Genomic DNA, 15,751 nt, shown 5'->3' with positions numbered 1-15,751 from the left:
CTTCTCCAAGCAGGGGCCGTGGCACATGTAGCTGACACGCTCTGTCTTCATGACATATGTGGACATTGGCCACCAAAGGCAGGTTTCCTGCTCTGGGCACTTCTAGGACCGCCCAGAGCTTTGGCAAGGACTTGCTGGTTTGGGCTGGGGTCCTGGTTGAGCTAACACTCACCACCTCAACTTCAATGTTGAGCTGGACCCAGTTCAAGTCAGTCAGCAGCACTTGCTTAGGCCGCCCACCCCGCGGCGGTCTGCTGGCAGGGGGTTTCCCAAGCCTCCAGTTGTGCCTCTACAAGCAGCAGTGATTCCGGGGGTCCTGCTTTAAGGCGAGGAGCCTGGGGGAGAGCGCACTACAACTCCCAGAGTACTCCGGGCTCAGGGGGCGGCCCCTGCCCACGGAGACTCGGACCCACCAACCAGAGTTGGAGAGGGGCGGGGTCAGTGCGGAGCTGGGGGCGGAGCCGGCGGTTCTGGGGGCGGAGCCTGGCGGTGCTGGGCGGTTCTGGGGGCGGAGCCGGCCGGGGCGGGGCGGGGCGGCAAGGCTGCCAGAGCGCCGGGAGCGCGGGGTTCGGAGCCGCGTGTGCGGAGGGCTCGGCGCGCCGCGGGACCTCGCGGGGCCATGGGTAAGCCGCTCGCGGCCGGCGGGAACGGGCTGGCGGCCCGCAGGGAGCGCGGGGCTGCGGCGCTGGGTCTGCCCGGGCCTCGCGGCCGTGGGCACCGCTTCGGGGAGCGGAGCGGAGCGGGGCTGGGGCTGGGGACCCCGCCGGCCCCGGGACTCAGCCTGCCCGGGGCCCAGCGCCTCCGCCCGCTCGGGAGGGAGGCCGGGTGGCGGCGCGCGCTCTCCGAAAAGGAGACCGAAAGTTCTGGCGGCGGGGCTTCCCGGCCGTTTATCTCGAAACTCTTCTCGCGTCTCCTGACCGAGACGCGCCGTCCTCGCGCTGTCATCCCACTTCCTGCCGCGGTTTCCCTCGCGCGCTGGCCTCAGCGAATTTGTTGTGACAGCTGTCCGCGCCGTCGCCGCTCCCGCCCCGGCTGCGCCCCTCCTGCCCCCGCCCCATCTGCCCCGGGACCCCATTGTCCGCGCCCCCGCTGCCCCCCACCTCCATCGCTCCCCTTCGGCCCCTGCCCTCCTCTCTGCGCCCGCCCCGGCCTCCCACCTGCCCCCTCCGCCCCACCTGCCCCCGCCCCGCCCCCTCCCCGCCAGCCCCAGTTCTCAGAACCCGCCGCGCGGCCGGGAAAGGCTCGGGTCCGAGGCGCTGCCCGCCGCGCCCGCCGTTTCCTGAAAGTGACGCTGCGCGGGTTTTGAAGAACTCGCCCGGCGCACTTTGAAGAATCGCCGGTTCCTCTTTCCGCCGGGCCGCGCGGGTCCTCGCCGCTCGCCGCCCTTCTCCCGCCTCCCCTCGCTCTCCCCTCCTTCCCGGGGCTCCCTTCGGCCGCGCTCCTCGTCCCCGTGGCGGCCCGGGGGGGTCACCGCCCCCCGCTCTCCTGTTCTCTCCCGTCTACCCCCCTCGGGTCTCCCGAGGGAAAGGCTGCCGGGAGGGGTCGGGTTCCTCCGCCGCGTCCAGGGGCGCCACCCACACCCCCACTCCTGCAGACCCGCGGGGGCGCCGGTGCGGGTCCCTGGCGGAGTCGCCGGCGGGCGGGGCGAGTCTCCGGCCGGAGGGATGAGAACCGACACTCCTTGCCCTTCGGACACCGCCGCGCGCGCCTGCAGGACAGGGGAGGGGAGGGACGGCGGCCAGGAGGTCTGCCTGCGGGCTTGCAGCGTCCGGGAGCCGGACCGTCTCCACTCGGAGCTGGAGTGGCAGAGGTCGCGAGGCCTCGGGGACACCCCTCCTTTGACTTAGTCTGAGGAACTGAGGCCTGGAGACCACGGGGGCCCGCAGTGAGGAGGACAGCCCCCCCCCCCCTTGTCTCCTGTCTCCGGTGGGAGACCCGCTGGATAGCCCGCACTCCCGCCCGGTTCCCGCACCTCCCGCGGGCTCAGGCTGTGCCTGTCCTGTTGGCCACGACTCACAAGCCCCTGGCCTGGCTGCTCTGGTTCTCCCGTCGCGGGAGACAGGCCGGGGCTGGAGCTGCAACGGTTCTCATCAGATGTCGCCCAGACGGGCGAGAGGGGCATGGAGCAGCCCTGTCCTGGAATGGGGCCCAAGGACAGGGCAGAGCTGCTAAGGGGGACCGGTTGGTCGGTCCCACATTCGGGGCCCCATGCCCCTCCCTTGTATACTCTCCAGGCTGGCAGGCTGCACCCAGCAGCTGGCAGGCCTGTCCCCAGCTGGACTGAGGCAAGGCTGGGCAGAAGCGGCACGCTGAGCCGTAGGGGTCCATGTCCAGCTGTGTGTCCTCAGTGCTGGCTGGAGAGCAGCCCTCCAGAAACCGCCCCTGGAGCAGCGCCACACAGGACTCTGCCAGGCAGCCGCTCCTGGGCCACGAGTGGACTGGCTGCTTCAAAGGCTGCCTTTGTATGGGCTCCCCCTGAAGCGAGGAAGGACAAGCTGAGCATCTCAGGGGTGGGGCCGTGTCTGCAGGTTGTTGCTTAGGCCGCTGGTACCATTATTGTTAAAATTGACACAGAGCTCTCAGTAGGTGACTTTTCATGAACGGAAGTGTCACTTCCATCACACCAAGTGTGAATTGGGTGGGGCCGGAGTGGGAGGGATAGGGGGGAGTCGGGCAGAGGTAGTGTGGCCTGGCACTGACTGGTTGTATGGCCCTGAACTCGTCACCGCCCAAGCCCCTCTCTGGGCATCAGGAGTGTCTGAGATCAGGTGGCTCGTGCGGGTCTCGGGCTGATGTCTGTGGAGCACTGGTCCTGCCATACACTACTCTGGGTCGTGGACATGGGGAGCAAGCAGGGCACAGACCTCAAACCTCACAGAGGGAGGTGTGTTCACACACACACTCATGCACATGTGCACACTTACACACATTTGCAGTCACGCTGTCACATACACTCACGTACACATGCATTCACACTCATGCACACATGCACTCACACACACAGTTGCATAGTTACACATGTACACACAGTCATACAATACACTATACCAGCCGTGGGCAAACTACGGCCCGCGGGCCGGATCCGGCCCGTTTGAAATGAATAAAACTAAAAAAAAAAAAAGACCGTACCCTTTTATGCAATGATGTTTACTTTGAATTTATATTAGTTCACACAAACACTCCATCCATGCTTTTGTTCCAGCCCTCTGGTCCAGTTTAAGAACCCATTGTGGCCCTCGAGTCAAAAAGTTTGCCCACCCCTGCACTATACACTCTCACAGTCACCTTCATACACACACTCTCACATGCACATTCTCATGCACTCACACTGATACACTGTATACACACTCTCATCCACGCTCTCACAAGCTCTCACACACGCTTGGCTGTGGTTTGTGGGGAAGCTCATTTCTCACTTTGTTCTGCTCAGCACCGTGGGCCTCTGGAGTCTAGCACGGCCACTTCATAGGTGGGGACTCCAAGGCACAGAAGCTGTGACTGGCGTGATCAAGGCGTACCTGGGTGGTGGCAGAGCCCCCTCCCCATCTCTCCTCTGCACCTCATCTGCTTTCAGCGGGCTCTTGTCAGCACATGACAGCATGATGTCACGGGAGGCTGCAGACCTGCTCAGTCCCTTAGAGCGCCTGGGCACAGATAAGGAACCTGGGTCTCCCTGCTCCTGTTAACAAAAACCTCCAGACCTCAGGGTGCTGCATGCCACCTGCGCTGCTAATAAGCTGTCACCGAGACTGTCTGAGTCTTAGGTATTGTGTCGGTAAAAAGGGAAATACCCACTGGTGGCTGGGAATATTCGTGAGGTCATGTGCCAGGACGCCTGGTGCCAGGCCGGCCAGGGCACTGACGAGCTGCTGGAGTGCGGAGCATGGAACGGAAGGAGGGAATGGCTGCAGGGAGCACCGTCCGTTGGAGTCAGAGGCTGAAACCAACTTCTGCACGGCCGTGGTTTAGGTTCTGGGATGAAATGAGATTCCTAACACAGGAAGGGTCTTGAGCAGTCCCCTGCCCAGGGAGGCCAGGTTCATCTGGCCCAGCCTTCCTCCGTCCTCTTCTCAACCGGGAAGCGAGGGGGTATCAGGGGCCGTGGAGCCAAGTCCTACCCTCGATCATCACGGCTTTCCTCACACTAGCATCTCACTTCAGGAAATGTGAGGGATACGCTTAAAAGGCAGGACACCGGGCCTTTTACAAGGACCATCTGCAAAGGGAGACCTGCCTCTTTGGTCCTGAAAAGGAAGATGCAACACCCAAAGGTGTTACTTCTTCTCAAAGTTATTTCTACATTTAAATGCACTTCAGTCAAAACCCAGTGGATGTTTTATTTTTTTTAAGGGAATGTGACAAAATTATCCTAAAGTTCAGGTGGAACTTTTTTTAAACAGAAGACGAATGCTGGGACATGCTCTGGGTAGTAAGTTGTCTCACCAAGCCATAAAAATGACAACAGTGTGCATGGGTCCCAGCATTCCAGTCAACAGGACAGAACCGAAAGCCCAAACCCGTCCCAGATGCCCCCCCGGGAAGCCTTTAGATGGTGGGAAAAGTAGCATTTCAGATTATTGGGGGGGAGGGGGTCACTCAGTCACTACTGGGACCACCTAACCAGTCGGGGGAGGACTATGGTTAAGGTCCCGATTTCATACCTTACAGATTCCAGATGTATGCAAAGTAAACAGTGAAGCCACCATCACCATTATTGTCATTATTGCTTCCTGGTGGAAAAAGCAATGTCCGAACACCATTCCTATGGGGAGCAGGGCTGTGTCCTTGAATCTGCCTCCTCTGTTACAATAGGGCATCGAGCTTTCTGCTCAGAGGGGTCTGTGCCTATGGCTCAGAGCAAGACAGCCATGCAGTGGCTCCCTGGCCACAGCGTCCCTCAGGGCAGGTGGGCTCTGCCTCTGCAGGCGGGATGTGGCTGGGAGACCCATGGCCCTGCGTTGGGAAGTGTGAGAACCGGAGGCTGGGCAGGTAGCGGGGCTCGCCCATCACCATGGCAGGGGAGTTTAAATTTATTTTTTGCAGCAGAACCCTTTTTGCAAATGCAGATTTCCTGGAGCCCCGTCTACAAATGACTGGGAAGGAAGTGATTAGGGCAGAAATGAGATGGGATGAAATGAGATTCCTAACACAGGAAGGGTCTTGAGCAGGGCCGAGGCACCCTGGACTCTCCCTCCACCATCCAAGGCTGTGGCAGCTGCAGCCAGGCCCAGCCAGGAAGGGAGACATACTGGCCCTGGTTGGGGGAGAATGGAGGCCGAGTTCATGTGGGGACTCAGCTGGACACAGAGGTAAAGAGTCCCTTTGTGGCTCGATGCGGGCGCTCTAATCCCTTTGCTGCCTGGGATTGAACAGCTCAGGTTGGTGACCTCCTTTCCAGGTAACCGGAGCGCCCGCCTCCAGGTGTCTTTCCGAGTGTGGCCCAGGCAGAGCACCAACGCCGAACCCCCAAAGAGGGGACTAGAGATCCTCTGGCCAGGGGGCTCAACCTGGCTGCCCCCAGGTGCCCTGGGGAGCTTTAACCTCCGGTGCCCCCCGGCAGGACCCTAAATCACACAGGTGGGGGTGGGCAGGCAGGCATGGGTGTCTTTAGAATGCGCCCCAGGTGATTCTAACGGGCCTGTTCCCACCCCCGTTTCTCTGAGCCCAGGGCAGCGACTTGCAGGGTCACATAGCCAGTCTGCAGGAGGCTCCAGTGAGAAGCGCAGGTCCCAGGGGCAGATGGGGAGGGGCCTGCGGTGCTGAGGATCTGAGCCCGCGGGACCGAAGGGAGAGGACGCAAAGCAGGGTGGAGGGGCGGGAGGGGAAAGGAGAGAAGCCGCTGGCAGCAGGCGCTCCGTGAGCGGGAGACTTTGGGAATTCACGGACAGCAGGCGGAGGACTGGAATCAGGAGGGAAGACAGGCACAGAGTCAGTTGCCCAAGGAGAAGTATCAGTCTCGGGGGGCGGTCATTATTGATTTTTAATCCTCACCCGAGGATGTTTAGAGAGGAAAGGAGAGAAGCATCAGTGCGAGTGAGAAACATCAATTGGTTGCCTCCCGTAAGAACCCTGACGAAGGATCAAACCTGCAACCTGGGAATGTGCCCTGACTGGGAACCGAGCCCACAACCTTTTTATTTTAAAGTATATTTTAAAATCATATTTTTATTGACTTTAAAGAGAGAGGAAGTGCGGGGGATAAAGAGATAGAAACATCGATGAGAGAGAAGTACAGATTGGCTGCCTCCTGCACGACCAGTAGTGGGGATGGAGCCACAACCCTGGCACGTGTCCTGACCAGGAATCAAACCCATGACCTTGTTTCATGGGTTGATACTCAACCACTGAGCACCCGGCCAGGACTGGGGGTGGGGGGGGGGGCGGGGGGCGGTCATTGTTAGCAACTGGCTGTTTCTGGAGGCCAGCCCTGCCTCTGGTGGTCAGAAGCCAGCCTGGGCAGTGGCTGTGTCTCTTCCTGACAAGCATTAGGACTGGTGCCTTTCCAGGCTAGTTAGGCTCTTCCTCAAGGCCTTGCAAACAGTGGGGGTAACCACAGCAGCCACAGTGGTGGCCGGGTCAGTGGTGGATGGGGTCAGACAGACCTTGTCTGAATTCTGGTTTCCCTCCCCGGCTCCAGCTCTCCCCTCTTTAAAATGCGATTCCTTCTGGGGCTGAATGAGAGAGCCAGGGTCACGGAGCCGAGGACCCACAGTGTGAATGACGGCAGGCATAGTGGCCCTTCGGTGAACAGCTGCTGGGGGGACAGCATCCAGTGGCCAGAGGTGCTAATAGCATGTGCTTCTGGGGGCCCCGGCCGTGTGGGCCATGTTGGTGTGGGCTGTTGTGAAGGAGATGTTTTCTGTCTGGGAAGGAGGGGGGCCCCAAGTATCAGAAAGAACCTGTGTTAGCCTCACAGGTTCCCAGCAGTCCCTGGAGCGAGCCAGGACTATGGCGCAGTTCATGTTAGATGAACAAAGGGAAAAAGGAAGGAAGGGCGGTCAAAGATGTGGCTTCCTGGTCTCAGGTCTGCTGCCAGCCTGCCACGTGGCTTGGGCAGTTTCCGTGGCGGTGCTTTGGCCGTGGCAGGGTGTGGAGGTTTTGCACCCATCAGCTCACGGCTGTGCTGAGCGAAGGGCCCGTGGCCCCCCTGCACTCACCCTCACTGGCCGGCAGGCGCAGGCAGTCAGGACGGTGGAGGAGTGAGGAGGCCAGACAGAAGCAGGAGACGGTACTTGGCTGGGAAGGGCCGTGCAGAGGAAGTGATTGTCAGGGGGAACTGAAGGGTCACCAGGACCCTTGCAGGTGAGGGGAAGGGGGGCCTGCAGATGCTCAGGGAAAGGCCCAGTGCGTCACAAGCAGGAACTTACTCCATCCTGAGTGATTCCTGGAGGACCTACGGGCCCAGCACCCCTGCGCTGCTTTGGGGGCCCACACACGTGGCAGCTCAGTGGTGCTCCCAGGTCCGCTGAGCTGCTGGGAGAACCTCCGGCCTGAATGTGGGGCAGATCGGAGACAGGTTTCCCCAGCACCATGGCCCAGCCTCCTCGGATTGGATCCCCAGGTGGCTGGGGTTTCTTTCAGAGATGGGGGGAGATGTGGGACAAGGAAGGACGAGTGGCAGGTGTGTGATGGAGGGTGGACCCGGGAGAGCAGAGGGTCAGCCGAGGAGGGCGAGGACCCTCCAGATCCGGCGCCTCCCCAGGGAGCCTGTCCTCCCTGCCTGCATCTCACGTGTCCCCTGCTCTCTCCCTCTTCTTCCTCTCCTCACAGCACCTCCTGCCGAAGGGAAAAGGAGGCAGTCAGAGGGGGACGACCCCCCAGACCCACCGGTGTCCCCTCAACCTGATGGTGAGCAGAGCAGGAGCCAGAGCCCAATCCAGCTGGAGGTGAGTTAGGTGGTTCCCCGGGGTCCTTTCCAGGTGAACTTGGGATGTGTTCCCTCCCCCATTGCTGCAGAGCCAGGAGCGGGCCCGGCCCTGCTCTGGGAGGTGTGGGAGCCAGGCAGGCAGGAGGGCTCGCCCTCGCCAGGGTGGGTGCCAGACTTCTTTTTCATAGCGGAGCCCTGGATCAGCAAAGCTTGCCTGGAGCTCTGATCAGACGACACAGATAAAAGCACTGTCCTATGATGCAAACCTGCATTTACACCCATCCATCCGCCCACACGTATAACGTGGACACAGACGTCACGGGGTGAGGTCAGGGAGGCTGAGGAGCTGTGGGGACACGGCAGAGTGGCCGGCTCGGCACCCGCTCATCTCGGCTGTTTGCTTTGGCGGCAGGCTGGAGTGAAATCCTAATCCATGTAGGAGAGTGGTCGCCCGTGGTCACAGTTTAATGGCCTGCGTGGAGTTCAGAGAAGCACAAATGCATGTGACGAGCTTCTTTCTGGGGCAGCACCACCCAGAGCCTTGGTCTCCAGGATGTTAGTTTCATAGGTAACGCGTGAGCTTGCGTGTTTACTATCAAGAACACGGAAACGGCACTTGGTGGACTGTCTGGGGAACGCAGGGCTCTCTGTGCTGTTCCAGGTCCTTCTGGTATTTGGGGCCTCCCACCCAGGACCTGGGAGCTTCGGTTCCCTGAGCCCTCAGCCCCGGCCCAGCCGTACCCCCTGCCCTGAGCCACTAGCCCGATGAACAGCACCAGGAGGAACTGCACCTCCGAGAGCAGAAGCCAAAAGTCCTGTGCATTCGACAGTGTGCCAGGAACCGGGACGCGGCCCCTCCTCCCTGAGGTCAGCACAGCCCGGCGGGTCAGGGAGGAGGGCGCCACGGCTCAGGCTGGCTGGGCACAGGCCGGCGAAGCAGCCCCCAGTGCCAGGGAGCACAAGCACCTTCGTGCCTTTGCTTTTTTTTTTTTTAATCCTCACCCGATATGTTTATTGATTTTAGAGAAAGGAAGGGGCGGGGGGAGAGAGAAACATCAAGCTGTTGCCTCCTGTGTGCACATCCTTTCGGTGTACGGGAATGCTCCAGCCAACTGAGCCACGGCCAAGGCTGCTCCTTCAGCTTTGACCCCTGGGGCCACCTGGGGGCCTAGGGACACAAGCCTGTCTCCAGGAACTCAGTCTGGTAGAGGAGCCGAGACGGAGATGTCACCCATCTCGATCCAGATAAAGAGGTGATCGGGCCGGGCCGGCGTGGCTCAGTGGTTGAGCATCGACCTAGGAACCAGGAGGTCACGGTTAGATTCCAAGTCAGGGCACATGCAGGTTGTGGGCTTGATCCCCAGTGGGGGCCGTGCAGGAGGCAGCTGATCAATGATTCTCTCTCATCATTGATGTTTCTATCTCTCTCTCCTCCCTTCCTCTCTGAAACCAATAAAATATACTTTTTAAAAAAAGAGGTAAAAAAAAAAAAAAAAAAGACAGAGGTGACCTGTGCCTGGAGAGAGGCCTGGAGAAGGTGCGAGGCTACGGCCACCTCTGGAGCCAGCCTCTGTGGACCTGGCCTGGGGCTGGGGACAGCAGCATCTTTCTGGCACCAGAACAGTCATCCAGCCCGAGCAGTAGGCTGGCTACTAGGGGCCTGCTCCCTCCTGTGGGAGCCTGAGGTTGGGGCCCAGTGGTCAGCCCGTTCCCAGCCACCCACTGGGGGCTGATCCCTCTGCCTCCTGCTCTTTCCCTAGGACTCCCCCGAGGCAGGCGGGGAGCGGGAGGAGGCGCAGGAGCGGGAGGAGGAGCAGGCCTTCCTGGTCAGCCTCTACAAGTTCATGAAGGAGCGACACACGCCCATCGAGAGGGTGCCCCATCTTGGCTTCAAGCAGAGTGCGTCCCTGGGTTGCAGGCAGGGAGGGGGGCCCGGTAGGGGACCCCAGCTAGGCAGGGCATTGGGGCAGGCACCTCCACTCTGGTGACCCTGACACTACCAGCCCACAGGGTTACATATAGGGGTACCCCCTTCCCGGTGCTGGGCTGGCAACGGGCGGGGCTGCATCTCCACCCTCACCAGCCACTGGGCAGCAGTGCCCAAGGCCCGCCCAGCCTGCTGTCCATCGCAGTGGCCCTGGTTCTGTGCCTGCCTGACAGGCCACGGGAATGGGCTGCGGGCCGCCCTCCTATGGCAGAGACTGACGGTGCCCTCCCCTCTCTTTTCCCCAGTTAACCTGTGGAAGATCTACAAGGCCGTGGAGAAGCTGGGGGCCTACGAGATGGTAAAGAAGGCACCCCTGAGCCCTCAGCAGGCTGGTCTCCCACTGCACCCAGGGGCGCTGGGAAAGAGGAGAGCCCCTTGGAGCTGCCCTGGCCTCCAGACAGGAGGATGGGGGCCCCCGGTCCTGCCCCTCCCAGCGCCCCTGCATGCAGAGGGGAGGGAGAGGGCTCGCCTGGCCCGCTGGTACTTTGCTGCTCAAAGCAAGTTTCCTCTTTCCCCATCTGTTCTGAGCTCGGAAAGCTGCTTGGGCCAGCAGTCCAGTGGCAGGGGTGGGGGAGGGGGTGCTGGCCTGCCGCCAGATGAGCCCCTCCAATAACCTCAACCTGGCCTCACTGCTAGCGGGCACCCTGCCTCACCTGGTGCCCTTGCAGGTGACCGGCCGCCGCCTCTGGAAGAACGTGTATGACGAGCTGGGGGGCAGCCCAGGCAGCACCAGTGCGGCCACGTGCACTCGGCGCCACTACGAGAGGTGCGGCCGGGGGCAGTTCCAGGGCAGGGGTCCTGCCCTCCCGGGGGTGTGGTGCAGGAGTGGGTACCTGAGAGTATACTGTGGACGGGGGTGGGGCAGGATGAGCAGTGGGGTGTGGGGCGGGTGCCCTGCCGCTCAGGGGAGCCCGGCCGGCGGGGCAAGCAGGAAGAGGTGGCCCGGCAGCCTGCCCTGTCCACAGAGTGTGCGAGGCTGCAGGAGGAGCGAGGGGGTGCCTGCCGGGCCTGGCCCCCTGGTGGACGTGCCGCTCCTCCTCAGGCTGGTCCTCCCATACGTGCGGCACCTGAAGGGGGAGGATGACAAGCCGCTGCCCCCCTCCAAGCCCAGGAAGCAATACAAGATGGCCAAGGAGCCTCGAGGGGACGACGGGGCCACCGAGAGGCTGAAGGCCAAGGAGGAGCAGCTGGGCCAGGTGAGCCCCGAGCCCCAGGGCCACCAGGTGAGCCAGGACCTCCCTGCCTGCCTCTCAGATGCCCCCTCCCCCTTCTCCCCCCACCCCCCACTGTGGCATGGCCGCACAGCGCCCTGCCCAGAACACCGAATCTGTTGGTGTAAGTTCTCTGTTTGAGGCCCGTGGGGTCTGCCGCCAGCCTAACTCTACTCTCCGGGCCCTGTGTCCGGACACCAGGCTGTCCATTCCGCGACCTTTGGAAAACGTTGTGCGGAGCCCTGGCCGGTCTGACTCAGTGCTTAGAGCAGTGATGGCAAACCTATGACACGCGTGTCAGAGGTGACACGCAAACTCATTTTTTAAAAATAATATATTTTATTGATTTTTTACAGAGAGGAAGGGAGATGGATAGAGAGTTAGAAACATCGATGAGAGAGAAACATCGATCAGCTGCCTCCTGCACATCTCCCACTGGGGATGTGCCCGCAATCCAGGTACATGCCCTCGACTGGAATCGAACCCGGGACCCTTCAGTCCGCAGGCCGACGCTCTATCCACTGAGCCAAACCGGTTTTGGCGCGAACTCATTTTTTTTGGTTGATTTTTCTTTGTTAAATGGCATTTAAATATATAAAATAAATACCAAAAATATGTCTTTGTTTTACTATGGTTGCAAATATAAAAAAATTTCTATATGTGACACGGCACCAGAGTTAAGTTAGGGTTTTTCAAAATGCTGACACGCTGAGCTCAAAAGGTTCGCCATCACTGGCTTAGAGGGTCAGCCCACGGAATGAAGGCTCTCGGGTTTGATTCTGGTCAAGGGCACGTGCCTCGGTTGCAGGCCCGATCCCCGGCCCCAGTTGGGGCACATGCAGGAGGCAACCAGTTCATGTGTCTCTCTCACACTGATGTTTCTCTCTCTGTCTCTCCCCCTCCCTTCCTCTCTCTGAAAATCAATGGAAAAAATATCCACAGGCAAGGATTTCAAAAAACAGGGCATACCGTAGACCTCGCCTGACTGTGCTCATGGCCAGGCAGGGGGACAGTGTATGCAAGAGTAGTTTGGAGTTGGTGTCAGTTCTAGCCAGCCTGCTCAGTGGCTGGATAAGTGCATTACTTCAACATTTAAAAAAGAAATAAATAAAAAACAACAACAAAAAGTGGCGCACAGAGGCTGCTGGGTGCCCCTGGGCCCTGCTGGCACCACTTCCCTGCAGGACGCATGGCACATGCCCAGCCCTGAGGCTGCCCTTTTCTCATTTTAGATGCCAGGAAGGGCCAAGATGGACCCCATGGACCTGGTGAGGCCCCCCAGCCAGGAGCCGCCCCAGGACAGAACCGAACAACCAGGCCCAGCTCCCGGGTCCTCTCTGCCCTTCGTGGGTGCCAGCGGCTGCCCCGAGGCCTACAAGCGGCTCCTGTCCAGTTTTTACTGCAAAGAGACACATGGCATCATGTCACCACTGGCCAAAAAGAAGCTCCTGGCCCAGGTGAGCAAGGCAGAAGCCTTGCAGTGCCAGGAGGAGAGCTGTCGCCACGGGGCAGGTAGCCCTAATGGGGAACCCCAGGCGTCCCCGGCTGCTCGCCCCCCAGAGAGTCCCCGGAGCCCAGGAGGGCCACCTGAGAACCACAGGCACCAGCTGGCCCCTCAGGAGGGGTCACAGGGCCCTGGTGGCAGCCTCGCGGAGGAGGCTCAGGCAGGCCCCCACCCGCCAGCCCCCACCTTCACTGGCTGTTTCCATGCCCACCCCACCAAGGTGCTCAAGCCCATCAGCCAGCACCCCCGGGACTTCTTTCCCCATCTCAAAGATGGGGTGCTCTGGGGATCCCCTGGAAAAGAGGAGGGGCTGCCGGTCAAAGAGTCGGCGCTGGTGTGGGGTGGGGATGTCAACCGTCCCTCTGCATTCCACAGAGGGGGCTCCAGAAAAGGCAGCCTCTGCCCCAGGCCCAAAGCCTGCTGGGTGTCCCCCATGGCCAAGGTTCCTGCTGAGAGCCCCGTGCCCCTGCCCGCTTTCCCTGGCAGCTCAGGCCTCAGCAAGCGCAGCCGAGAGGAAGAGGGCTTTGTCCCTGGTGGTAAAAAACTGCAGGCAGTGCCTCCCTTTCTCAAGGAGGCGGATGCCAAGGAGTGTGGGGCCAAGGCTGTGGGGCCTGGCTTGGCCGTCTCCTGCTTGCTGGGCCCAGCCCTGGGGCCTGCCCTCCCAGAGGCCTACAGGGGCACCATGATGCGCTGCCCACTGAACTTCACTGGCACCCCGGACCCCTTAAAGGGCCAGGCTACGTTCCCCTTCAGCCCCCTGGTCATCCCAGCCTTCCCGGCTCACTTCTTGGCCACTACAGCCCCCTCGCCCATGGCCGCTGGCCTTATGCACTTCCCCCCAGCATCCTTCGACGGCACCCTCCGCCACAGACATTGCCCAGCCTCATCGGCATGGCACGTGCCACCTGCCACAACCTATGCAGCACCCCACTTCTCTTTCCACCTTAATACCAAGCTGTAGGTTGGAGCCACCGCTCTGCACTATGCTGTGGAGAGTCTGATGCAGCCTGAGATGGCGGCACTGCCAGGGGGCTCTGGGCTGGAAGCCCATTCCTCAGGAGAGCTTGGCTGTGCCCAATGCAAGAACAGGCCCATGGGGGGCAGCCTGGCTCAGAGGGTGGCAGTGGGGTTTGTCTCGGTAGCCTGGGAGCTGGGGTCCAGTTGTAGGAAGGCCTTAGGAGAAGCTGGTGCAGGGCAGGGCTGGCAGCACCCAGCTGGGCCCCAGAGCGGAGGCCAGGAATGGGGTGAGGAGCTGAGAAGCCAGCTAGTAGCTTGAGGCATCCAGATACCCACAGAAAACCCAATAAAATGCCGTGTGAATCCTCTGCCCTGAGGCGTACATGGTGTGACCTTCTCAAGGGCTGGTGAGGCAGGGGCGTGTTTGGGGTGGGGCTGCCAGTGGGAAGGCAGTGCCCCTCTTGGGCAGGGAGGGGGACACTGGGGTAGCAGATCCCTGACTTCTGGCCTCAGATTGGTCAACGGGTGGCCTTTCCTAGCTCCCCTGGATCTCACCCTGCCTTCTGGGGTGCTGACCACCTCAGACCCTGCGGGGGGCAGTTAGTGTGACCACCCCTTAGTTACCAGGTGAGCAGGCCGAGGCCAGGACCGCAAGACCACTGGGTATGACAGACCCGGACAGGGCACACTCAACACGTCTGGCAGCAGGGGGTGGCTGCCAGGGCTGAAGGCCATCCTGCCCAGCCTCCAACTCCAGTAGCTCAGATGGCACAGGTGAGGCACCTGCCCTCCAAGCTGGGGATGGTGATGAGGAAGCTGGGGGGGATGGGCACCGCTGTTGGGAACACGCTCAGGCTCTGCGGGGGGGAATGTCCCAATTCTCCGCCCCCTCCTGGGAGCTGCCGGATGCCCCTCCAGGGACCTGTGAGTGTGGCCTCCAGCCCTGAGCTCCAACTCCCACACACACCCACGTAATGCCCACCTCTCCAAGCCTCTGGAGTCTCAGTGGTTGAGAAAGAGGGGTGCTGGGCCAAGTCCCCCGGGTGAGGAGGGGTGTGAAAGCTACCTGTTGTGTGCTGGGTCCTCTTCATCTGCCAGGCCCAGCAGCCTCCCGTGGCGTCCACTGGCGGCAGTGCTTGGGTACAGGCTTCTCAGAGCTGTGATGGCGGCGCCCTCTGGAGGCTGCTCCGGGGATTACACCTGCCCGAGTGGCGCTGGACACAGCGCTGTGCTTTGCTTGGGTGTCAGCAAGGTCCCAGGGCTAAATGAGCGTGCACTGTGCCCTGCAGCTCCGCTCTGCGCGATTTTCTCCTCACAATCCCGGAGAAGGGACTGTTCTCACTTACAAATGGGGAAACAGCCCTGAGCTCCGGAACTGCGCTGGCCGAGCAGAAGAGCTCCTGGCTCCTGCGGGGGCAGCCGGAGCAGAGTGCGGGAGGGTGGGGCTGTGGGGCAGTGAGGCTGTGCATTGAACCTTTCAGATCTGACTGAGCTGGAAGCAGACGAGGGTCCTGGCCTGGCCTAACAAGAGCCCTGAGCTTTTGGGTGGGACTAGTTGCTGGGGTGGGGGCAGGGACCACGCCCAGCGACACGCAGGCATCCTTGCGCAGGTTGGGGGCCGCAAACTCTCTGGCGGTGCTTTGGTTTTCCTAGTGAGGATGGGGACCAGGGGTTGGAGGGTGGCAGTGGGGGGAGGGGAACGAAAACTCTGGAGAGAGGGAGCAGGCTGCACTAGGCAGTGCCCCGGGGTTTCTGGGAAGCACCAGTTCTACTTGGTTGAGGTTAGTGGCGCCAGTTCCGGTGAGACTGGCAGCGGTGAGGCCTTCTCCTGGCCACTTTGGGTGTGACGTTGGAGAGGATTCATGCGAGTGGGGGCTGTGCTGGGAGTGTCCAGGAAGCAAGAGGGGGACCAGGTGCTGAGGTGGCAGAAGAGTGATAGTAGTGGGCCGTGGGGTTGAGGCTGGGCGAGGAGAGGCGTGGACAGGGAGTGAGGGACCCAGGCAGGTGGTGAGTGGCGGGGGGCGGAGGGGAGAGACCATCGTTGGAGGAGAGGAGGTCAAGGACCAAAGAGTTAAGATGTGGAAACCCTGAGATTCGCACACACAAGACAGCAGTCTGCAAGAACTGGGGAGGAGGGACTTACGGGTCCACCCACGACAGAGGCCTGACCTTCAGAGTGGGAGCCACAGGGTCTGGACGCAGTGGGTGGCTCAGCCCTCAGGGTA

At 61.1% G+C, this 15,751-nt stretch overlaps 1 protein-coding gene across 4 annotated transcripts; it reads left to right on the top strand.

Moving 5' to 3' along the window:
• The first annotated feature begins 525 nt into the window (after positions 1-525).
• On the top strand, positions 526-13,901 carry ARID5A (AT-rich interaction domain 5A). Of its 4 annotated transcripts, none has more exons than XM_081101351.1 (7): positions 527-623; positions 7,771-7,886; positions 9,628-9,766; positions 10,100-10,152; positions 10,523-10,620; positions 10,897-11,050; positions 12,298-13,901. In XM_081101351.1, exons 1-7 carry the CDS (start codon positions 620-622, stop codon positions 13,528-13,530), a joined length of 1,797 nt encoding a protein of 598 aa, XP_080957477.1. In that variant the 5' UTR covers positions 527-619; the 3' UTR covers positions 13,531-13,901. The 4 variants fall into 4 exon arrangements, with proteins under 4 accessions (XP_080957479.1, XP_080957478.1, XP_080957477.1 ...); XM_081101350.1 differs by having other exon boundaries at positions 555-623; positions 10,897-11,077; XM_081101353.1 differs by lacking the exon at positions 9,628-9,766 and having other exon boundaries at positions 526-623.
• The last annotated feature ends 1,850 nt before the right edge of the window (positions 13,902-15,751 follow it).

Source organism: Myotis nattereri, assembly GCF_964212035.1.
Source record: "Myotis nattereri genome assembly, chromosome: 10".
Taxonomy (NCBI): domain Eukaryota; kingdom Metazoa; phylum Chordata; class Mammalia; order Chiroptera; family Vespertilionidae; genus Myotis; species Myotis nattereri.
The sequence above is the reverse complement of the archived record's forward strand: the minus strand, read 5'-3'. Positions and strand labels throughout refer to the sequence as shown.